The sequence below is a fragment of the Rissa tridactyla genome, chromosome 2 (assembly GCF_028500815.1).
Source record: "Rissa tridactyla isolate bRisTri1 chromosome 2, bRisTri1.patW.cur.20221130, whole genome shotgun sequence".
Lineage (NCBI taxonomy): Eukaryota > Metazoa > Chordata > Aves > Charadriiformes > Laridae > Rissa > Rissa tridactyla.
The window spans coordinates 57797597-57823248 of record NC_071467.1 but is presented as its reverse complement, the minus strand read 5'-3'; the positions used below and the strand labels follow the sequence as shown (position 1 = coordinate 57823248).

General features: G+C 41.1%; 2 protein-coding genes across 5 annotated transcripts in view; one reads left to right on the top strand and one right to left on the bottom strand.

Annotated features, from left to right (window-relative positions):
• Positions 1 to 78: 78 nt before the first annotated feature.
• Positions 79 to 23326, bottom strand: IMPA2 (inositol monophosphatase 2). Its single transcript, XM_054191823.1, has 8 exons — positions 22982 to 23326; positions 15374 to 15507; positions 10792 to 10896; positions 9339 to 9384; positions 6897 to 7005; positions 3270 to 3378; positions 2942 to 3093; positions 79 to 2088 (listed from the first exon to the last, which is right to left on the bottom strand). The coding sequence occupies exons 1-8, from the start codon at positions 23102 to 23104 to the stop codon at positions 1973 to 1975; spliced, it is 894 nt and encodes a 297-aa protein (XP_054047798.1). The 5' UTR covers positions 23105 to 23326; the 3' UTR covers positions 79 to 1972.
• MPPE1 (metallophosphoesterase 1) overlaps positions 23229 to 25652 on the top strand; it is a 31245-nt gene continuing 28821 nt past the window's right edge. For 3 of the 4 annotated variants that reach the window (XM_054191818.1, XM_054191819.1, XM_054191811.1), the window contains exon 1: positions 23272 to 23358. The gene's annotated coding sequence lies outside the window, so the exon portion shown is untranslated. Of the gene's footprint in view, positions 23359 to 25652 lie in introns of all 4 variants that reach the window. The other variant, XM_054191815.1, reaches the window with a different exon arrangement.

Sequence of the window (25652 nt, the reverse complement as noted above, 5' to 3'; positions counted from 1 at the left end):
TACCAAGCTCCGCATCTGTCACTCGGATCTACACTGTGCTCAGAAAGCCGGGGGGGAGGGCAAATAAGAGACACGTGAGCCTATTAGCATTTATTATTCGTATTATTATAGCACCTCGGTGCCTAGTCGTGGACCAGAATCACATCCTATTAGCACTGTGCAAACCCAGAGCCAAAGTACCATAGTCCCTGCCCGAGAGGGCTCACAATCTCCATTTCCGAACAGGGGTGTACAAGGAGATGGGGGGGCAGGTAAAAGGGAGCAGTGACAAAACATTGATCACTGTGACGGACAGTGTTGGTTTTCTGGTAAGAACCATCAGTTCTTAAATGCTTAGTTGGATTTAGACATTCTTCACGCAGTCAATACTTTGTATTTCTTGTGAAAAAAAGCATCAAGAAATCACAGAGAATTTTATGTTATATTCAGTAAAAAACATTTTTCATTGCAAGAAACACATGTAAGGTTATTTTTAAAAAAACATTTAGCTTGTATGTTCTAAACAGATATCTGAACACGTTTACAAAGTCTACACATGCAGTGTATAAAGAAAGTTAAAAATTTTTAACCAACTTACTTTTTTGGCTCATTCCGTTACTTAATTTGCACTCTTGCAAAAAAAGAGATACCTTTTAATTCAATTTTTCAAGAGAAAAATAGAGGTGATTTCACGCCCACTACTTTTCTGGACACACTTGCATTTTCCCTGTGCTCATGATTTAAAATATAATCTAAATAGAAATTATCACCTTGGTGGAATTAAAACCAATGCTAGATACAAGGATAGAGGACAACTGTAAATTTAGGAAATGTATGTAACTGATTTTACAGGTTTCTCTGATCAAAAAGTGCTATTACAACATTGTGCAAGAAGGGAATGTGATTTACAACTTTTTGCAAGCGTATCTTATGTGCATAATTTTAATAACTTGACAGTAAGGGACCAAATCCTGCTGTTCTGCTCCTCAAAGTTTCTCTAAAATCAACATCTCCTTGACACTGTGCTCTATTCTGCTGGCCTCCTACTGTGTGTCAAAGTTAATACTGTGAATAACTCAGTGAAGTTCAATATTCCTGGTTTTAACTATAATCACTCTATAGTAGTAAGTGTTTGCAGGTTTGGATATCTTACAGAGGCCTGCAGGACAGTATGATTTATCCTCATGCAGGGGGATGAAGGGAAACGAGAACTAGCTGGACAGTTTGTAAAATCACTAAACATTTTCCATGATGAGCTCTGTCGTTTGCCGTTTGGATAGCCCCCACCGAAATCACCTAAGTAACCTATACTCTTTACCTGAAAATAACTTCCAATATTAGCTTTCTTCTATGCATTCTCTAAATTGCTGTAAACATCCAGGATACCCATATATATATAAATACACACATGGGTGTGTGTGTGTATACATGCATATACATGTATAGGTGTAGAGATCTACACACGTACACGCAGACATACATATATGTACATATACATATATACGGATATATAGCTATGACATAGTTAGGAAACAATAATGTCATTTTTATTGCATTCTTAAGTATCATAGAACAAGGGTATTGTAGGCACACATCTTAACTACTCGCCCTCACTATAGTCCTAAAGCTCATTTACCTGAGATCTGCATCTGTAAAAATAAAGTTCCATTTTTAGCTGCATGTTACAAAAGACTAAGTATCAGCCCCACAGATATGAAATTACAACTTCATTTTGAGACTAATTTACTACAAGTAAAATATGCTATCTTATAAAAAAGGATACTGCTGAAAGAGATACATATTAAAAAGGAAACACGATTCTTAGAGGTTTAAAAATCTCCCTATGCCTTCCCACATTGTAATAAATTTATAAAAAATATTTGACACAGAAAATCTCCACAAGAAAGCATCCTGCTGAAATCACGTACCCTTTAAGCCACCCATCTTGCAAAAGTTACATAGTTCAGGAGGGCAGGCTCCATGTTTTAAGCATTTAATTCTCATCATCCCGTCTGTAGTGAATAGTTTGTATTTCCTGAGCTATGAACATAGCCATCTCTCTGGTGCCCGCAGCAATCACTCGGCAGGACATAAGATCCAGAGGTCCCCCTGAGGAGAAGAGGATTAATGAGAATTGTCTTATGTTGTGTAAAAAGGCAATGTATTCTTCAATATAAACCATGCTGTAATCAGACAGGTTCAGAAACACTGAAAAAACTTCACAGGTAGCTCCTTTTAGGGTGGGAAGGACAACCTAATTCAGCAACTTCTATCTGGAAATCTTCAGCAAAAATTGATTCAGAAAATTCTAGATACAGTGCCAAAGTATGCAACAGAGGCAGCAAATGTCTAGATTTGATCAGTATCCAACAATAAATGCAATATTCCCTTCTCTTAGCGACAGGAAGGGATAGAACAGAAATTAGTTCAACCAGCATACCCTTCTTCTTAGTCCACCCTATCTTTCCGCAGTATCCACATATTGGTCACCAGTAAACCATTGCTTTGCGACGTGTACCACCTAAAGGAATGAAATAATAATCCGGAGACTGTGCTGTCCTCTACTCCCTCTGAGTAGTTCCTAGCCATTTATGTTCAGACAGGTACCCGAGAGCCCTCTTTTCTCGGGAGGCCGTCTCTGCTGAAATCTCTTTGGAGTCTGAGCGGATCTACCAATCTCCTGGGCTAGTTCTTTACTGTAAATCTGATACTTCAAAGGAATTACTCAAAGTCATGGCTGGTTCAGAAGACCTTTGATGTGATGAAACCCCAGGCTGGAAGTACATCAGTGCGTTACGAATAACCAGCCAGAGTCTAGTGGAGAGTACACATGTTTCTACAGAATCTTGCTAGAAATGAGATAGAGCCACAGAGAAGGGCTGTACCGAGGTAAGAAAAGTTGCCCCCAAAATAGCCACTCAGTCCCCAAAAAAGTCAACGAAAACAAGGAGGTTGCACTCACCCGAAGTGTCTATCACAGTGCCGCCCGCCTCTCTAATAATGACAGTGGCCGCTGCCAAGTCCCAGCAGTGTAACCCAAACTGGTAATAGGCATCTGCAGCGCCGGATGCCAGATGGCACAGAGCCAAGGTCGAGCTCCCAATGACACGGACCCTAAACCCCACGAGAAAGGGACATGGTAACGTAAAGCAGAAAACGCCTTTGCTTTCAACCTATGTGTTGAGATCGAAAAATGTGCAATGTACTTGTTTGGTTTGATATTTTTTTTAAATTTTTTTTTTAACGACTTTTGGTCACAAAGGTGAGACGTATATTGTAAAATATCTTACCCATGTGCTTGGGCCTTGAGCAATCTCTCAATGTTACCCAGGAACAATTTCAAAGTTGCAGGGTCACGTTTTGGACCAATTTCTGTTAAAATTAAGGCCTTCGAGATATCTGCAATGTAGGTAGTTGTTTCCATTAATTCAAGAGCTTCCAGGTAGATTCTGGAAATCTGTTTTTAAATTAAACACTAACGGACTTTTCACAGAAAAACTATTTTCATGTCCCTTTTTTTACCCCAAACTCTTTCATAGGATAAGTGACAACTTTGCATAAAAATTCAAGCAAGGCTAGATTTCTCACATCAAATGGTCTGATCTAAATACACTTAAAAAAAAAAAAAAAAAAAGAACAGGAAGGTTAAAACCAAGAATGCATTCTTACATTCCTTCTCTTTCCATACATTGTTTTATTTCATTGACCGGTCAGCTTTTGGCAAATTCACAAACATTAGCAGTCAACTAAAAATAATCCAGTGACCTAGTAACTCTTAATGATGCTAATCTAATCATATTTGAAAAGAGGATGGTTCTTGAATAGGGAACTTCAGTGTAATTTGTTAGCAAATGATAAACATTTAGGAATACAGTAAGAGAAAAGAAAAGTTTCTACCTAAATCACCATCACCCAGGAATAGCTGCCTTTTGTTCTGACATTTCAAAGACTGAAGACACCTTTTAACTGAAAGAAACCCCTTTCTTATCCCAAACTAAAGCAATATCTTAATTAATGTAATATATGAACGTTTTATTTGTATTGTTTCAGCAAGGGCAATTCTGACCTACAGCAGGTGAAGATATCAACCTTGTGTACAGTCAAAGGACAGACTCACAGTGACTTGCAAGGTGTTGAAGTAGTCCTCACGTGAGGTCTGAATATTAGTAGTATGTAACAAGTGCGTGCCAACGCGGGTGGAGATGGTTGATCAAATGCCAAGTGTCCCTGCTTCTGCTGCACCAGCTGAGCTCGGAGGCATTAAAGATACGACAAAACTCAAAGGTTTAGGGGTTGATTACTTACTAACTAGGCTGCACCCAAGCGTGAGGTGTCACCTTCTACCCTGGCTTAAAGGCAAGGCATTCATTCAGACAGGGAATGTCTACCTGGTTATTACAGCTAATTGCTTAAGTTGAAATTTCTTAGCAGAAGTAGCAAGGAGGTTTTCAAAAGCAAATTAGGCTGGAGTGAGACATCATTTAATTAAACAGGCTACCAATGAATTTAGTATTGCAGAGGAACATTATGGATTCAAGCAATGCGGTAGATGGTTGGTGAGTAACAGGTATGTAATTAGATTAAAAGTTACAGGGTATCACAAAGCTTAACTGTAGGAACACAGATTTAACAACCACTTTTTAAATTACTGCATTAAAATACAGAAACACCAATCCAGGCACGCTGCAGGGTATTTGCTGTTTAGCCACCACTGAAAATTCTGGGTGGTGAAAGCAATCTGCCTTACGTCTTTTTGCATAACAGACCCAATTTATAATTACAGAACATTTAATGCACGCCTCATTGCTGAAATGCACCAAGCATTCGCACCACACCAGTCATAGCTAGGTCATGACTAAGACAGTTGTTCTTTTGAGTTATTAAATATATTTCTAATGCATAAATGGATCTCTTCCATTTTCATCAAGGCTGCAGGTAGAAATTGGATCAAGAAACAAAGGCAAGGAAGAGGGAGGTCTCTGCTCAGGAAAAGGAGCTGGCTGATCACAAGACTCACTGGGGTTTCAGGAATTCAAGGCACAAGAGAAAATTTACTGACTACTGCTCGCTCTGATAGAGGCCAGAAAAATAGGGAGGCTTGGGAGAAGAGATTTAACAGCGATATGAATAGATTTATAATGAAAAGACCAAATCTGTTGACCACAGAAGATTAAAAACCAGAAAATACACTTACAGTATTGGCACATGTAAGGCCTGACCTGAATCTAAGCATGAGAAGAACGTATCACTCAAGATCAAAGGGAAGATGGATTCTTCATTTAAGTGCATCCTGACTCCCATACCAGACCTCTACAAAATTTGGCATTGAAAAAGAACAGTGTTTGCCGGGACTGTGATTTCAAATGATTAAATCTGAACAATTAATGGATAGCATAGGTCAATGTTATACAACAGTCACATTTCCTGAAAACAAAAGGCATGAAGTAACACGACAGCCTAGATCTCCAACACATCATGCATTGGTGAAGGCTACTTGAGTTCCAGTGGTAGGTACAGGGAAATACACTCTCTGTTCCAGGGTTGGTTTATTTCACTGGAGCCACAGTCCTTACAGCAAAAGAGCAACTGTGATTTTATACACTTAAAACATCAGTACAAGTGAGACTAAAGAAGATCCATCTTCACTGGTGAAATTGCCCACCACCAAATGATGTTTCTCAAAACAGAGGAAAATTTCAAAGCATTTGGAAAGGCAGGAGGTCCACTTCCCTTGCTATGTTCTAGACACCCACATAGACTGGATGTCTAGAGAAAGGAGGACAAAAGTGGCATGTGCCAAAATCGTTCCTTGCTCAACTGGAAACCAGAACTCTCTGACTGCAAAAGTGAGTGAGGCCGTTTTTCAAGAGTGTCTCAGCCAGCCCAACTGGGAGCACCCCTAGCTCTTCCTAAGAGTCTCTGCCAACGCAGGCTTTTGGGGAATGTGAGATCTTCAAATTGACAAAAATTTCATGTATAATCAAGGATTAAAATCTTAGGGGTCACTGACCTTACAAATTGCTCCATCTCTCCGAATAGGGGGACCCCAGCTCACTATTAATTTACGTGAATAGCCAAACTTCCCAAATTTCAGGAATGTTTTAATGCAGGGTCTGCTTCGGGCACTACAACAAATCTGTATGTTAAATTACTTGAATTAACTGTGTTTCAAGTTCATTAAATCTCTTTTTGGGGTGAAATTTTTACCACCTCCTGTGTACAATGATGTATATTTTTGGCACATGTCTGCTTCTGTCTATTACTGAGTGTTATGTTCTCCTCTGCATTTTGATTGATTAAAAGAAAATGTCTCTACATATATCTGATTATTGTCATCTATTATCATCAAGTAAACAGAGAGATCTATGCTTTGGTTTACCAATAAAGTAATTCCATTAAAGCATTGGCTAAGTGTTCCTGGCTATTTGTATGTTGAAACGTACCTCACAAAAGCAAGCTGTTAAAGAACCCCTAATGAAGCATGCATCTTTCAGTTTACTGTTAGCACGTATGCCTACAGACATAATTAATACACTTTATAATGTACCAGTTTATTGGAAATTAAGTGAATAACGGCCGCCATAGTACTCTGAATTTGATTCACCATTCCCATTGCATCTTGCACATAAAATGTTATGCCAGGGTACAGCTGGAATGAAACTGGTGAATCCACTCATTCTTCCTTATTTTAAGCAATGGTTATGAAGCAAAATAATTTAGTATTATTTCAATAGTTCAGATGTATATTTTAAAAAGATTTTTTTCAGAAAAAAACAAACACATAACAACAGAATTATCATGCAGGTGAAATACTTTCCATCAGGATAATGATGTTCATTATCCTAATGATGATTTGCAACAACTCTGAAACAAAATTAACATATTCCTTTTAGAGTTCTAACAAAATCTAGACCAACCTGTCTCTTTTGATACCTGAAGCCTTTTGTCATTACAAAATGCCCCTTGACCTCTTCTACCAGTGTATAATCGTTCTTCAGTGCAGTGGTAAATTACACCAAATTCAAGCTTTAAGATTTTGAAAAGGAAAGAAATGAATGCAACTCAAATTACTCATCATAAATATAAACAACTACTAATGGCAGAAAGATCAGCAATATTTTAATTGGTACACGTAATCAAAGATTATATTGATGTTAATAAACTGGACTAATTTTACTATGACTGTGATATTGAGATAAAGGTCATATAAAATTCAGTTTATAAAGAGAAGTTAATGCAATCTGTTCATGATCTTCTAAACTCTTACTTGCAGCTTGGGTTCACATTAGAATGGATTAAATGCTAAGTTGATTTCAAATTCAATGGCATGTTTTTATTGAAAGTGTGCAAGTCCTCTAAGGCCAGATTCTGAATGCTTTACTTTCACTGATGAGTGGTTACACCTAGAAGTAATCCTACTGACTTTGGCTGGACCCTGAAGATTTGCAGCCCCAAATACATAGAGAGGACCAGTCAGGCATCCAAACTCAGAAGTCACGGCACGCTGTTTATTAACAGTGGATGCTTGTATATGCACTTCACCTTTCATGATGCATTTGATTTGCCCGCCTTTTCTATCGTAGTAGTACGCTCCAGTCATGTGTTCAAACGTTTCTCTGCAAAATCCTTTTGTTTACACATAAAAGTGAGAATCTCATGAAGTCACACAACTCCAAGAGAAGGAGTTTGAAGAGAAATACCAAATATTGTGACCCTCAGTGAAAGCTTGAGAATGAGCAACATTGGAAATTTTGTGGGAGCATCTGTTTAGCAATGAGAAGAGGGTCAGAATTTGACCCTTGATATAAACCTGAGGTATTTAATATTTCCACTACTTTAACAGGTTTCACCAAAAGATTTTAAAGCACTTTACAAACTTCACTGATTAACTGCTAAACTCACCCCTAGATAGGCACTATTAGCAATATTTTATTTAGGGGCGGACAGATACACAAAAATTAAGTGACTTACACAAGGTCACAGAAGAAGTTGGTAACAAGGTCAATAAAACATCTCAGATGTTCTAGACTCCAAATCCTTTCCTGCTGCCCTTCTCCATTCAATGTGAATAATCATTGGTGTTCACCAAAGACAATTCAAAGGGAATAGACTGTCCTCGCTCCCTGAGGTCCCATCTATACCAAGTTTTTTTTGAGAAACACACTATTAATAGACTCTTTCCCTGAAGACATCTGCAGGATTTTCTTCAGTACTGTTCAAGGCTTACATTCAGGCCAGTTCCCCTGTGTATACTTTGGCTCCTTTTCAGCTCACTACTTTTTTCTGCTTTTCCCATTTGTTTACTGAGGGAGATTTAACATTCTTTATTTTTGTTTCAGCTTTGTTTAGTTTACATAACCCAAAATATGCAGCATCAAAATCACAATGGTGTTCTGGAAAACACAAATATTAGAGAAAGCTGTCTGGTAATAATATGTAGTATTCAAAAAGACCTTTGGCAATGAATAAACTTCAGGAAAGCATGGAAGTGTTTCTCTGTAGTTGCCATGTTTGAAAAGTCTAACTAGAGAAGTACACATTATTCTGTTTAAATCAGCAAGAGCCACTAGCACATCTGAAAACTATGCTGTTATTATACAGAATTCTTGCTGGCTTCACTGACAGCTATATATATATATATTTAAGATTGCGGAATTAGGCCGAAAGAGGCACATTTCTTGGCAATTTGAATAGCTATTTCTTCTGTATATATCAAACTGTACACCGGCAACATCTGGAGAAAAGGCACTAGCATGAATGAATATAGCTAAGGAAACTCAAAATGGCACATATGAAGGCTAGGCACTTTTCCCCCTGTGTAATCAAGCTCTCTCGTGGGAAATATACTTATTTTACTATGTTAAGGAAACCACAAAGGCAGATTAAATGAACTAGGCCCATAATTTTGCACTCTTCACGGAGATCAGTTCTGAATTGCCTGATAGCAGCAGTTATCTTTCACACATACCACTAGCAGGAAAGAAGCAATAGTAATAACGTAAGAACACTGGGAGATACATTTAAATTATGAATAAGCAGCACTATATTTAACTTATTATGGTTTTGTCTTACAAAACCTTGTTCACAACAGTATTCCCTTTTTTTTCCCCACAAAAATCCTATAATATTTATAATAATTTGTAAGAATTGCCTTGTAATTGCCAGTTTGCATAAGCAAGTTTTGCAAGACTATGATTTTAGACTAGTAGAGTATGATCAAATGCATTTAAAAAGCATGGAAAAACCTGAGTGGTGGCTGATTTTTTTTTTTTTTGTATTTTATTTATTTAAAATTCCCACATGGTTTTGAGGGTTCTAACCAGCTCTCAGGTACCCATCTTAAAGAACATACTTCATACCTCTTTGTTAACAGCAAATCCAATGCTCACTGCCACTGTTGGAAATCTGTGAAAAATAAGAAATGAAGTATTATTGATGAAAAATCTCTCAACTTACTCCTTATGCAACCCCCTTAGGCAACAAAGCCCCACAGGGAGCTCTGTGATTTTACTTGTGTCAAAATGCTCTTGACATTGTACTATTTCTCCTTTGTCGGTCTCTTTGTCAGTTCCTTTAAACTTTGTCAGCTCCTTTAAAAATGTAATTTAATGTTGGAGAAGGCGAGAAATAAACACATGAAGATATCAGGATATTTATACTAACTGTGTTGCATATTTTAGTGATCTTTTTGCTTTAGTGTAATTAATTATCCAGTATAAAATCACTAACGTTGTCATAACAAGTCATCACTTCTAAAAGCACATTTTGTTCAAGTTCAAGCATCTAAGACAGCAATTAAGTAGCATGGAGATACCTTGCTGCTGACATCAACATAAGGAGAAACCAGTTCCTCTACCCTCTCTTTTGACAGAGTGATGATCAGGTATTTAATTTGGTCCTTTTGATTAAAGTATAATTATTGCATGTTAAACAATTAAATAAATTAATTTAGTGAAAACATGTTTTAAAGAGGGCTGTAGAGGTCCAGGAAATATTGCTAGAAAGAGAAAGTTTCACTTAATTGCATGAAACACCAGCACGTTGACACTCCCCCACCTCCCCTTGAATTCTATGTAATCGCACCAGAAGTCAAGGAGATGTTTTTTTTTGTTTTGTTTTTGGTTTGGTTTTTTTTAATGATAACTGTATTATTTTAAGTCACTAACTATAAGGAAGAACATATTTAAGGTTTTAAAGTAGAAGTATTATGAATAGGCATTAGTTTACAACTCCTAGCACTCAAATGATTAATTAAACTTTTGCGTTTTTGCAGTAACGATCCCCAGACTTCTTTTTGCAGAGAAGTATCAGATAAATTTAAACCCAATATCTATGTACAACTTAGTTTTCAGTTCTACTCTACATATGTGCCATGGTTGCACTTCCCGGGAAAAATGAAGCATTTGTATTTGAAAGGGAGAAAACACCACTACTAAAAGGAATGTGTAACAACCACATAAGGCGTTAGGCCAAGTGCCATCACAGCACAGCCTTGTTCCTCCAGTTCAGCTCAAGTCTCTGCACGTTAACGTGCGGTTATATATAAACGAGCTTGAGTCAAGAGCTTTGGGTCATTAAGCAATCAGCAGAAACTTTAGCTTACCTTTAGATAACAGTTTACAGCTCTCTCCAGCACAAACACACACTCCCTCAGACACATTACGGGAAGGTACAAAAAGACAAAGGGATGACTCCTACTTATGAGTCAAAGGAACAAATCGACCACAGTAAAACACCTTTAAGCAGAAGGGAGGATTCGTGAGAAGCTACATTTTTCTCTTTTATGTATTTCCCAGTTCACTATCCACTTACCTGTGCACAAAGTTGCACGTTCCATCAACAGGGTCAATAATCCAGGTCGGACTGTCGGTGAGGACACATTTTGAACCAGCAGCAGTGGATTCTTCTGCAATAAACCTGCATTTGGTGTGGAGTAAAACAAGCGTCCCAGAAAACTGGCTTAGATACGTGACTTGGAAAGTCAAACTCCATCTCTCTGTTTTGAAGAGATACTTAATTTATATATATATATACACACACACACAAAATTTTTGTATAAATGTATATGTATAAACACACATATTTCTTTTTTCATTTGGGAATGGGGAACTTTCACAGAAACTTTGAAGGAGAGTTCTCAAATTTATACCATACTTTTTCACATGTTAAAAAAGAATTCTGTTTGTGTTCACTTTCCTGATTACCATTAAGAAAGTCATGAAAATGAATGCAGAAACGGATCTGAACTGGCATCCCTGGAACTCTAGAAGTTTTTTTTAATGCAGAATGTAATTTTATGGATTAGGCCTGTCTCTTGCAGTAAGTAATATAAACTGCAAACTGTAGCTGCCTCTCTTCTACAGTCAAAATCAGTCAGCAGGAAATAATGCACCCTTAGAAAATCCACAATCTCACTCCTACTTGAATTTTTTACAGTAGTCTGACTCAGGAAATTAAAAGTTTTACAAAGCTGAACTTTCTTTTTCCCATGACCCAGAGAAAATCAACAAATTAATTTTTTTGTTTGTTGTTTGGATGCACAAGGCACACATTGAAATCTAAGCTCATCCTCTGTTCTGTTGTTCTGTCCCAATTTCTTTTAGTAGATATGCTTTTTTTTTTCCTCCTCCCCGCCCCTGCTTTTTCCCTGGGAAACGAACATCCAGTTCTGGCACATTTCCTGCTGACCTTAATTATCTTTGCTCTCCCATAAACTGTTCAGGGGCTGTTAGTATAAGTGTTGTGCAGGTGCTACTCTCACAGATTTGAATTAAGTTCTGTACGTCCAGAAGGTCTAACCAGACTGCTAGTACTGAATCTTGCTTTTGGTTTCACAGTTGAACAACTGGTAGTGGTATTCAGAGTTCCTGAAAACGCTTAAAGATAAAAAAGCTTCTCTCAAAGACTCAAAGAGAAAAAAATTGGATAAAATAAAGAGAAAATGTCTTCTGCAGAAACAGTTGCTTCCCTAGGACTAGAGCAGTAGCTATTTTCTTTTGTGCCCTCAACATACACTGCGTGATGCCACATGATGCTTGCAACCGCGAGCTTAAAATGTTCTGCAGATAGCACAGGAGGAGACTTTTTGAATTTTCCAAATGCTACTTTGCCTTTCCCTCAGTAGAAAGGGACTATTTTGATGGCATTATGGGCCCCAGTTGGTATGAAGAGGGAAGTAGGAAGCGTTTGTTACTATTTTCATCTCCATTAACGATAACAGCTGAAGGATGAAATGTTAGTGTGCAACTGAGAAACGAGAAAGACTTGAACACGTGTTTGGACTTCTCAGTCAAACATAACACTTTGCAGACTCCTCACTGTAAATATTCCAATATTGTTATTGTTGGTGCTGTATCATTTGACTTTTGCTTTTACAAATCTTGTAATTAGCACCTAAATGCAACCATATGCTTCGGCTGTGCTGCTGTGTGCAGAGGAAGCTCATCTTCTCACAGACGGAGCACCTTCCATCCCATCTCAGATTGCCCATCTTCCCCATAAATTATGCCTCTGCTTCAACCTTCTGCCAAGTCCCCCAGCCAGAGCCTGAACTGTTGCCGTTGTCTTGCCAGTTGAAGAAAGGCGAAATGGGAACCTCTTTAAAGACAAGAGTATTTCTGTGTAAAGTGTTTTGCCTTCAAGTATCTCTTCAACTAAGTCTTTCCCTCACCTTTTCCTTACAGCAGGGTGTGATGCTGCAGTACGCACATACAGAAATGCTAACGTGAAGCCGGGGCCACAGCCATGCCATTGAGAAAGTCTTGACGTCCAAGAACAATTTTTCCAAAACGGATGTAGGACAAATGAGGTGAAAATTTTATGAAATTTGGGCTAATCAGTTAAAATCAGCCCCTTGCTGTTATACAGTCCTGTGTATTGTGAGAGGCCCTCCAGGTCAAAATCAGATGTGTTGCTCTATGGCTCTCTGTCCTGTAAAAACATGCAAACTAAGCAAAACATTCAGCCCCAAGTACTGGAGACCAAATTGTAGGAACAGCTTGAGAAGTAGGGGAGGTCGCCATGTTACTACAAGCAGTTAATTTAATACGCCAGCCTGCCAGCTCTGTTGACCTCTCATCAGATCTGGATTAAAGTTTTCTCCCACTGAAAATGAGTCCAGTAATTTTAGCCCAGCCTTAGTAGACATCTGTTCATACCATGCTGCCACTCTGAAATTCATTGCTGGGACAGCAGGGAACAGCACAGAATCAACTACAGGAGTGATACCCAGTCAAGCGCAGGAGGTTCAAACTGGGGCTCTCCCTCACCTATGCCCTGATGGGGGTCTGAGGGCAGAAAGCTGGGAAGCTAGAGTTGGATGTCACCCTCCGGAATGGCTGTGTCCTGGTTTTAATGTCTACAGGATTAAGGCCACACTTAACACCAAAGGCGAGAACTTGTGTAACAATAACACAGGCAAATAGTACGATAGCCTTTTTCAACCAGTAGCCCCTGATATTCTGGCTGCGCCTATCCGCACTTCAAGGATCTACCAGAAAAACTATCAAAACAAAAAAGCATGAATTAAGATCATACATATCACTTAGCCAACAGAGCGAAGAAGAAACAAACATGGGACAGGATTACATTTATAACAGATTTTCCTGATATTTCTCTTCACTTCTGAGTACATTTCCAACATCTCAAGACTCATCGTTGCCACTCTGCAAATGGCACAGATTCAAATGAGACCCCTTTTAATTTTTCTGCCTCCTATGATACATTTTTTCGGCTCGGAGAACATAAGAATCAAGATAATTTAAGAGAAAGAGAAATAACAGAAAACTTCATTGATGCTTTCAACAGCCAGATTAAGGAAAAGACTGAAGACAATTTAAATGGTCTTTAAATGTTTTCATTGCACTTTAAATTAAACCTTGATGCTACTGTGGACTCTTCATTGCAAGTGTTTTAATCTAGTCTAGGTAAATCTAGTTTTAACCTATTGTTTAGTCTAAATGCACTCACTGAACCAACTCCAACCAAAACCAACAACCACTATCAGCAAAAAATAATCGTCTTGAAGAAAAAGCAATTCCTTCATTTGCTTATAAAGTCAGAAGTTAACTGTACAGACTTTATTAAGTCAGGGTTTTTTCAGTTCCAAAATCTATGCTGACCTTACAACTTTTGTTCCTATTCTGAGTAACTCGAGTGCTTCTGATGATTTTCACTTTATGCGAAATGTGTACGTTTCATGTTATCTGGCAGACTGTTCAAGGAAAAAAACCCACAACATAAGAGTGGAGATGAGAAAAGAGAACTGCCAGCAATAGTAGAAGGACTATTACAAAAATAATAGGCTTGTAAAGCCTGGCTCTGTCTTGAGAATCACAGCCAAGAACCACACATTATGCTGTACAGTACCACTTCAATATGTGATCACATACAACACGTACTTAGAAAGCCATATTTAGTATATAATGTTCTTTCTACTCTGTCTTATGGTGTTTTGTTTTTTTTTCCAGCAGCATTGCCGACAATCAGATTAGTAGTGGAGCCCTGCAGATTTTCATCTTTGTTGATTTCTGCACAGCGCCAGAGTGCAAGGCTGATCTCCACCAGCGATGCACACAGTTAGAAGGAAGTCATGCAGTATTTAAGGGATACACAGGCTCTGCACTGGCTCGGCAGGAAGATGAATTTTATCCTTGTGGACTGAAGTCAAACGTGGAAATTGATTGCAAAGTCTCTGCATCAAGCCAAACCCGGCCAACTAATACAAAACCTCTCTCTAATCTGTGCATGTGCTAGGAGTTGTTATTTTCAAATTGACCATAATAATTCAAGAGGACTCAACAATCTGATCTATTTTTAAAACCTTGGGTTGACACCCCATATAGTAATTTATATCCTGTTTATGTACACACATCAAATGATGATGATAAACAACCCTGATTCTCAGTGATCTCAGGATTCTATACAACACAAGGTACATGTGATTCCGTACGATACTTGTTCTGATCTGGCAAACGCTTATGTGAGACGGCAAAAGAAAGCACAGGAAAGGTCTGCAGGATGTGACCTTTGCTATCATTAATTTCAGCTATATTTTAATAGATATCCACAGCATAATTCTTAATACAATAGAGAACGGATCAGTATTCTGAAAATCATGGGGATACATACGAAACCCCCATACATGATGTCCCTACAGCGGAAACAATACTATTAAATACATATATTAAGAAACGTAACTATTAGAAAATAATAAAGCACTAAGTATAGGGAAGTGGTACTTTTTAAAAACAGGAGTCCTATGAAAGTGTCCAACAGCAATAGGCTAATATGTGAGAGAGAGATATATAAACTTTTAAAATTCCCTTTAAATGCCAGTCAGATATGCTCTTAAAGGAAAAAAGGTCATTGATAGTTTCTTTCTATAGGCACCCACCTGTGGGAAGGAAACTTCTCTTTCAGAACGGAAATAATTAAATTTTCCACAAAATGATCAGTTTCTGTCACAAGATCTACTGCAGATGTCTTTGTGGACACTTGTTTTTCCTCTGTTAGAGCTTTCCTAATAATCTGAAAAAGAAGATCACAAATCAGATTTGTTGGCCATTCATCCTGTGCAAACTAAAATAATATATTTACCAAAAAATTATAGCTAATCCTGAAAACCAACCGTACACCTAATTCTACCGGAGCTTGTTCTAATTCTTCTGACTAAAAATCCTTCTGAGATAATGAGCAGTCTCTGGGAACACGGCATTTTGAATGGCTCTGCAAGAACCTTTCTTGACAGTTCAGAAAAGGATTGATGAATGGGATGCAACTAATGGAATAAAAGGATGATGGCAGTCATCATGATTTAGGAAATTACAAAAACTACATGTAAGATAAGAAACAGCCTTGAGCTAAAGAATTTTTAACGGAAATTCTTTTTTTTTTTAAATTTACAGGGCCAATACCCCACTGCTCTCTTACTTTAAAAAACACGCTATAAAGCAAACCCTGTTGGTTTATTTTTTTGCCAACAAAGACAAACAAAGTTTATTTTTCCTTGTGCATATGGTTTTTTTGGAACTTCAAGTGCTGGCCACCCACTAGTTCCCAAAGAATTGCTATATATTTAACAAAACCAAAAATTCAGACTTTTCCCCAGATACAGACCCAGTGATCTAACCCTGGATTCTGCTCTGGAAAAGTCTTTATCTCCTTTTCAAGGGTTTTAGTGTTATAAACTCTGAACTGCACCACATCAAGAACAAATGCACATACGGGAAAACAGTTAATAAAAGCTTTTTTCCAATTTTCCCATTTTCTTTCTGTTTTTTTCCACTCCTTCATTAAAAAGGAAAATAAGGGGGCAGGATGCAAAAGAAGCTGACTTATTTTTTAACCGGTAAAAATGATAAGCTATTTGAAATTAGGAAAACCAAAACAAAGCAAAAATTAAGCCCCACTTATTTGTATAGAATTATATTAACAAAAGCCAGCACCAACAAGACCAATATTCCAAGTCCCTTCTAAAACTTCTATATTTCAATTGCTTAACTAACTTTCCATTGATCAAAGTATTTTAAAACCACTGACAAATGTTTGATGACCAAAGAAACCAGTTCTGCTGTATTATGCATGGGAAAGGGAACCAGCAGCTCACAAATTTCAGTCTCATCTCTTGGTTTTTGTAGGATAAAATACTACTTTTGAAGGGTGTGCTGATTGTTCTCACAAGTAATGGATATTGCTGATTGTTGCCTTAATAGGGAATGTAACTGGACTAATGTTTCTGTTTCATGAGCTGTAAAACATTAGTTATGCCTATTTACTGAGATCGTGAGGGTAAGTTAGTGCTTTTTGGTTTGAGGTCTTGCTAAAGTTCATTATTGTGTATCAAAATATTAACACACTTAATATTTTTCTCCCCTCAATGCCCTGCATGGTTTTCTTGATGTTTTTTCCACAGAAGCATAAAAACGCAGCTTTAGGCAGGCCCTTGGGCTCCTCTTTGGTCCAAAGCAAAATCCAAACCACTCCAACCATCTCGGTTGTGTATTCTAAAAAAACTGCTACTCTGATACCTTTTATTTTAATTGCTCTTCTTTACTTTTATATTGCCTATAACAGTAAATGCCATGCTTAAGACTGGGCTCAGGGCTTTGCATGGTCAAACAGATGAGGAATACACTCCTTTACATAGAGAAGATTTTACTTCCTTTTTAGCAGTGCCATGTTCTTGACTCATATTCAGTTTTAATACATAATGGATTGAGGAGATTTTTGTAGACATTTAAACCAGTACATGCCAGCGCTTAGCAGGAGAGTGAGATCACACCTGAGCCCTGCTGCAATAAGAAGAGCGGAGGAGAAAGCCCTCTCCTGGGGACGTGCTCTGCAGTCGGTTGCTTTTCACCATGTGCTCCGGCACTTGAGCACTCCTTTCTGAATACAATCCTTTGCACCTCTCAGCACTGAACTTAATATTTTCCATTTCTGATCCTTTGTCCAGTTTTTCATGACCATTTGTAACTTTAACCCTGCCCGTTTCTCTGGTGACCTGCACCTGCCAGCCTGAGATCACTTTGGAGGTGCCAAAGGTATGACTCTGATGGCCTTCTTGCCCATCTCCTCCTCTGCAGGCCCACGCCGAGGGGCCGTGACACACGTTACCCAGCCCTACGATGGACTGCTACTCCCCACCTCTTACACCACCGATGTGTTGAGGGGAGAGTAGGAGAGAAGTCATGATGCTGTGCCGAGGTCACCCACTGCAAATGGGCACCGTGTCTGTACTAGCTCACCTGCAGTACCAGGTGACGTCGTGGGGTGGACGGGCCCCTGCTAATTCTCTGCCTTTTACAAGGTTCTGGCAAAAGGGACTCATGCATTTGCACTGGCTCGTACAGGTATGTAATCCAAGCCAGAATCTAACATGCAAAGATCACATTCCCTGCATCATTGACGAAACAGCTTTTGTTCTTCAGAAATTCATCAAATAGCTCCGAGCGGTCCAGAATTCAACCTATGTTGAATAATCCCTAAAAAAATCATCTGCCTACAAAGAGCGTTAGAGCCTGGTGCCTCAGAGTACTTTGAAAGCATTACTCAGCTCCCGTCCTTGCAAAAGCCTTATGATAAGGTTTGTGCATACCTAGTGCTATTGCCTGCTCTTCCCAGCTGGGCATGGAACTCCATCAAAGTCCCTCTCTAGGTAACAGGGAGCAGATAAGTGGAAGACCAAAGGAACTACAGGTTGATGAAATGAAAACAGCTGATTGCTCCTTATCTCTATTGTACAATGAAATTGGCAACCAAGGTGCTGTATTTTGGCTGTAAATGTATTTTACTAGGCTTTACCACTGTATTTATAGGTTGTCCCCAGATTATGGAGATTTTACAGCAATTTCTAAGCAGCTGATTTTTGAGAGCATGGTTATTTAGAGTAGAGTCACTTAACACTTTTAATCCCTACTGCCCCTCCTCTAATCGAGACTTGGCTACATCTTATCCTATACCTGCTTGGGAGTATATGCAAAGCGAAGGGCATCTACACCAGTACGTGCATGGAGACCACATCACAGAGCAAGACCCAGGTTGTCCCTGCTCCCTTCTTCGTTTGTCACGGAGCAGGGCAAGCAGAGCTGCAAGGGCTTGGAGCAGTCATGGTCCTGGACTCTTCCTTTCCTAACACCTTTGTGACATTAAGTCATACAAAGTAGAGCGGAAAGGACAGAGGGCCAAGATGCCTTTTCCCCCAGGACCTGCCAGGAGAGACACCTACAGTGAGGTGCTCCTGTTAGATATTTCATCTCCACACACCGCTTGCACTCACCACACACTCCTGGGAGCTCCATGATGGATTTCCTTGCTTGCATTATTGTCCTGAAATATTTGCTCACTGGTAAAAATCAAACATCTAAATAAAAAGCATAACTACCTGCAAAAAAAAATTTAGGAAATACCAATCTGGTTTGCTAAAAAATCTGTCCATGTTCCATAGAAAATAGCCTAACAATATCCTCTGGGAGCAAATACGGGGAGAAAAAAATATCTTGGCTTTTTAGAACATCAGTGAAAATTCTGCTTTGTTTTTGTGGGATTCTGCTAGGTCTCTTATGCCTCATAAAATTGTTTTCTGGGGAAAAAAAAAAGTGGGGGGCAAAAAAAGAGAGAGAGAGGGAAAAAAAAGTAGTTTGTGTGGACTTCAGCATGCTAGCTTCTAGTCTCAGTTTCTAACCCTTATTTTAACCTGGATGCACATCTACTAATTTTGGTAAAGTTTCTCCGACTGTAATTGCAGAGAACTGTGCAAATATTAGGCAGTGCTCTCAACAGCATCAAAGATGCAGAGACTAGTTGAGCCTGCTTTTCTTTAGCAAAAAGTGATATTAAGCCAATGGCCACACTCTCATGAATACAGCAAGCAGAGTTTGCTCACAGAAAAAAGCAGAAGAGAGGTTTGAAAAAGTGCAGTTACGTGTGGCCTTACAAAGCGAATTAGACATCATTTTAATGCAGGTCAATTACAGAGATTACAAAACCATGAAACAGCCATCTATATTAAACAGGAGCCTGTGATACTTCATAAAAATAATGGAACTAAGTAACAGGACGGGCAAGAGAGGCAATGATTTTTAACCCGGAATAGAAGTTACTCCAGCAACATCACTTTTGACACATATTAAAGCAATCATTTCTTTACCGGTCTTTTAAGTTTAGAAGAAGCTATTCCAGAGTGTAGATGCCTATCTGTTGGACAGAAGATACATTTTACTTATACTCATGAAACATGATGCAATATAAACCAAACAGTTGCGTAAGCCAAAAGGGAAGACTAGGAAACTGTATTCCTGGTTAACTTCTAGAAATCCAAAATCTTGACTTGAATGCCTTTCTTCTGGTTGGTCTCTGCACCGGGACTCCTGCAGATGCTTTTTAACGATTCCAAGCCTTCCTAACCTGCTGTGGGCCTGGGAAATGGAGAGCCTTAAAAGAAAGGACAGAGTGGCAAAATTTCATGCAGGAATGGAGACAGCACTCAGATCTGGGGAAACAGAGAGTGCATGCAGATTTCTGGAAATAGAGGTGAAGGCGGAGAGGTCTGAGGGATAGGAAGAGAGGCAGAAGAAAAAGATGAACTTGACCAGTAGAACTGACTATTTTTGGTGACCAAACTAAAACTCAATTTTATCAGTCAATTTTCAACAAAAATCCAGTCCCATCAAACCTATGTTACACTGCATTTGGTATCCTCATCTCTAGCTTCTTTTGGGAATAGCTAGAAGTGGATTGACATTTAAATAAAAGATATAGCCCTATCTGCATGTTTTCTTCCACAAGTATCTCTGATGGTTTTCGTAACTAAGAACATCCCTTAACATTATGGGCTAGATGAGGTGACGGTGAGGTGGCTCGAGAGCTGGCTGTGTGACAGAACTCAGAGGGTTGTGATCAGCGGCATAGAGTCTAGTTGGAGGCCTGTAACCAGTGGTGTCCCCCAGGGGTCAATACTCGGTCCAATTTTGTTCAGTACATTCATTAATGACTTGGATGATGGGACAGAGCGTATCCACAGCAAGTTCGCTGATGATACCAAACTGGGAGGGGTGGCTGACACTCCAGAGGGCCGTGCTGCCATCCAGCGTGACCTGGACAGGCTGGAGAGCCGGGCAGAGAAGAACCTAATGAGGTTCAACAAAAGCAAGTGCAAGGTCCTCCTCCTGGGGAGGAAGAATGCTAAGCACCAGCATAGGTTAGGAGTGAACCTGCTGGGAAGTAGTTCTGAGGAGAAGGATCTGGGGGTCCTGGTAGACAGTAAATTATCCATGAGCCAACAATGTGCCCTTGTTGCCAAAAAGGCCAATGGAATCCTGGGCTGCATAGGGAAGAGTGTGGCCAGTAGGTGGAAGGAGGTCATTTCCCCCCTCTACTCTGCACTGGTGAGGCCACAACTGGAATACTGCATCCAGCTTTGGGCTCCCCAGTTCAAGAGGGACAGGGAACTACTGGAGCGGGTCCAGCGCAGGGCAACTAAGATGATTGAGGGACTGGAGCATCTCCCTTATGAGGAAAGGCTGAGAGAGCTGGGACTCTTTAGCCTGGAGAAGAGAAGGCTGAGGGGAGACCTTATTATGGCATACAAGTATCTAAAGGGTGGGTTGAAGGAGGATGGTGCCAGACTCTTTTCAGTGGTTCCCAGTGACAGGACGAGGGGCAACGGGCACAAGCTAGAACATAGGAAGTTCAGTTCAAATACATGGAAAAACTTCCTTACAGTGAGGGTGACAGAGCACTGGAACAGGCTGCCCAGGGAGGTTGTGGAGTCCCCTTCTCTGGAGATTTTCAAGACTGGCCTGGATGCAGTCCTGAGTAATGTGCTCTAGGCAATCCTGCTCTAGCAGGGGAGTTGGACTAGATGATCTCTAGAGGTCCCTTCCAACTCTGAAGTTTCTGTGATTCTGTGATTACAAAGTTAATAAAAACCTACGCAGTTCCAAAGTCCTACTTCACAACATCCTTGACTGGTTTAAATTTGGACTGACAAGGAATTGGCCATTTCCTGCCAGCTGCAAGGTAGCGATGGCAAATTGGGAACTAAAAAGATGCGAGGATTAACCGTCTGGAATGTTTATTTCTTCCAGGAAAAGGTGCTCAGCTGTAATCTTCTGGGCAATTAAAATGGCTGGAGATGGTTACAGCTGTCTTCACGAACTGATATTTTGAGAAATAAGGTGTGGAAGTTTGAGTAAGTCATGAGAGTCTCTCTTGTGAAATGGCTGGCAGAAGGAATATGCTGGAGAAACTCCTGTTTGCAGAGTCTGTGAGAGCATGACCTGTCATCCCGATTTGGATTATCCATTTATTCTTTGTATTACTAAAACAAGTCTCCTCTCCTCTGGCATTCTGTTCATCTTTGTTTTCTACCAAGGAGAAAATACATTTAATAATACATACTAAGGAAAAGTTACAGGTCCTGGACTCAAGACAGAAAAGGGAGCTCCTTAAATGATAGTGTACAGGTACAAAGTGTTTCAAAATATAGCAGAATGGAAGCAGAAAAGAAATACACGTTGCTGAAGTTTGTCTTTTACCCAATTTCTCATCTGAACAATCTGCTGATCCCACTTCTTGGCTCTGCTAGAGTCAGTGGAAGTTTTGCTGTTGCACTCAGTGGGGACAGGATGTCTCCTTAGCTGACTAACCTTCTGCTGTGTTGAAACACGGGTCTTAAATAAGCCACTCTAGATCTTAACAGAGCCACTGCTCATTTATCTCTAGCAAGTGAATTTCAGTCACTCTGAAGACACTAGTATATATAATAAGAAGATAAAACCTCTCTGACATGACTATTTTCCTCTGCATAAACTGCTCAAATGCTGGTACTGTAAAGTGTAAATACACAATATTCTGGATAAATGCACCACAGCATAAACCCCCAGTTGTAGATAAATTCAACCTCAGCATCACAGCATGCTCCAAAACATTACAGCAGCATAATAAATGCTTGGCGTGTATTTGAGAAAAGTTACCAAAGCACCTTCACGCTGACAAATCTTTACGCCGTTTTTTTTTTTTTAATTTTAATTAAATAAAAATACTCCCAATCACAAAATAAATCTGTTTTCACCCGAAGCACTTCCTCGTCCTTATGCTGGATGCAGTCCCCGAGGGATGGGGACCCCCGAGAGATGGGGATCCCGAGGGAAGCGTCCCCGAGGGATGGGGACGCCCCCCGCGGCAGAGGGGAGGGAAGCGGACGAGGGCTCCGGCGGCGGCCCGGCTGAGCGGGGCAGAGCTCTGCCGCCTTCCTTCTCCTCCTCCCCAGCTCTACCACACGGCCTTTCCTCAAAACCCACCCTCGGCTCTTTTTTTTTTTTTTTTTTTTTTTTCCTCGTTAATTTTAGGAGTTCAGCCGGTACAACCGCCCGGCAAGAGGATGCTCCAGCCGCGGACCAACCCGACCCGCTCCTCCCGGGTCCCTCCGCGGCTCCGTCCCGCCGCCGGGCAGCCCCCCCCCCGGGACTGAGGGGAGCCGGGCGGGCGGCGGGTCTCTCACCTGCCCGGCGCGGAGCGCCAGCTGCACGGCCACCTCCGCGCACTCCTTCCAGGGGTCCCCGCCGCCACCGGCCGCTGCCGCCGCCGACCCCCCTTCCTCCTCCTCGTCCTCGCACGGCTTCATAGCGGCGGCTCCGCTGCCCCGCGGCAGGGCCGGGGTGGGGGGGGACGCGGGGCGTCCCGGCTCCCCGCCGAGGAGTGGCCGCGGAGGAGGAGGGTGCCCGCCGCTCACACCGCCGCCCGCTGCTCCGCGGCCCCGCCGCTGTCACTCCGTGGCCCGGCGCCGCCCCGCCGAGGGGAGCGGGGCGGAGGGAGGCTGGCCCCGGCGGCCGCAGCGATCAATGGGGAAGGCGGGCTGCGGCTGGCTACTGGCTTTAGGTGAGCCCCGGGGGAGGAGAAGAAGGGCCGGGAGAGGCGGGGGGCTGCCGCGGAGAGGAGCGCCCGGGGCCGCGCCGTAGAGGGGCAGGATGTGGCGGGGAGGCCGCCGGGCCCGGCCCACCCCGCGCCGCCGCCATAGCCGTGGCCACGACCTGGGCCGCCCCGCCTGACATGGCGCCGCGGCCCTTAGCGGCGGCTGGGGCGTTAATTGTTTCCTCCGAGATAACGAGCCGGCCATTCCCTCAGGCCCCAGCGGGGCCCCTCGGCGTCCTGCCGCCCCTTGTCTTCCCGGGCGCCGCGTGAGGGAGCGGCCTCTCAGCCGGGGCCGGCGAAGGGCCTTGCCGGGGAATGGAAGTCCGGCGCGCAGCGTTACCGGTGCTTTTTTGGTGGGAAGGTGACGGTTGTCATCGGCCAACTCCGGAATAAAGGGGAAAAAAGTGGCCCCGGGGGCGGAAAGGCGGTTCAAGAGACTTTTGATTTCAGCAGCTTTTTAGTGTTGGTGGGAATTAAAGTGCGGAGTGGCAAATACGTTGCCCTTTCGTTTTTGTTTTGTTTTTTTTTTTTCACTTGCCTTTTGTATGTCGTTTTGGATTTGTCAAGGATGAGAAGAAGAGAGTTAAGAACCTGCCGTCCCAGAAACTGTATGAGCCACATTGCCGTGCATTTGAGCTAAGTTTAATTGGCTTGGGTATTCTAGCTAAGCTGACAGACCCTAAGTTGAGATCTGTTTTCTTTTATTTACTTGTTTATCTCGTAGGACACAGGTGACTTTGGGATGAGAGGGACATAACACTCCAGCCGTATGTAGTCCACAAAAATAATAGACAGTGTTTTAAATTAAGGGCTTGGACCTTTTCCTTCTAAGATAAATGACAAAACTGCATGGATTGCAGTGCAAGAATTCAGCTTCATTCTTTAAATTTCTAAGCTGGCAGTGGATACTACACAGACAGCAAGGCTGTCGGTCTGCTTAGCAAAACATTTTCTGATCCCATTTTGAATCCGAAAAAACAGTAACAAACCCTGGGAAGGTGAATTAACTAATACCTGAAGTTTTAAAGTTTATGAAACTATGAAATTATGAAATTTTGCCTGAGGAAATCCTCACCAAACGTTTGTCACTCCTGCTGACTGATTATTCTGCTTCTAAGTCACTCATTTCCTCCAACCTCGTATCCGCTTTGTCCTCATGTAAGATTAGTTTCAAGTGCAATCACTCTATAAACATGTAATGTAATTTGGAATAGTATGGAACAATTGCTCTGGATTCTTCTTTAATCTTAGTAACCTCCAAGTTTTAGGAATTTGTGCTTGTTATTGATGCCATGCTCAGCATAGCCTGAGGTGGCTTCAGGACCTTCCCCAGAGCGTCTCCGTGCTGGGGCAGACGGGTAAACATATTTACTGGTGAGGTGTAGTAAAAACAGCTTTAACTTTGGTAAATAAGAAAATCTACAGCTAACCATGGCTTTGCATTCTAGGAAGCATCTCAGACCATGGTAAAAGTCTTTTCTGTGTTTTTCCTTGAAAGAGGAAGTTTTAGTTACTGAATTGGCCAACAGCAAAACAGTCTATATACCTTTTGCTGAAACTGGCTGGATACTACTGTGATGTAGAGCAGATGGTTTTCTCCCTTGTGTCTTGGGTCTGCTGCAACGCCCGGAGGTTTGTTGCGATTAGGCTGCCACAGAGGCATTTGAAAGGTCTGTTTAACTCGTGTTTTAAAAACAGGGCAGTGTGACTGGTAGCGAAGTAGGCGAGATGCAGAAATATCCTCACCGAAGGTTACTGTAGAAAATCACTGGCATGGAGAAATGCTGTGGTAAAGGGGGGAAAGTGCTCTCAATATTTTTCTAAGCAGAAGTAAGTCACCTCTCTAGGTGATGTCTGAGTGGCATTTGGAAAATAAGTGGCTCCATCTGGCTCAGTAAAATTTCCGCGACCTTCTCTTCGTCTTGGTGGTAGAATATTAGTAAAATGTTCACCGAAGGCTGAACTTGAGAGGCTAAAATATCAACTTAGCGAACCCCTGGTTTTTACAGGTTCATTCCAGCTATGTGCCTCATGCAGGTAAAAGCCAAGAAATAATGCTTCTTAGAAAATCAGTGGCTGCAGCGAGTATTTTAAGACCATTCAAAATACTTTGCAAAAAAAAAATACAGCTGCCTGTAAGGCCTATAAACAGATGGCAGTATTTTTTCATCGTTCTCCCAGTCTGTGATGACTGTTTTCTTATTACTGTTCTGAAGTTTTTTCAAGCCTTCCTTAGCCTAGACCTGCCAGGCAGCATGAAC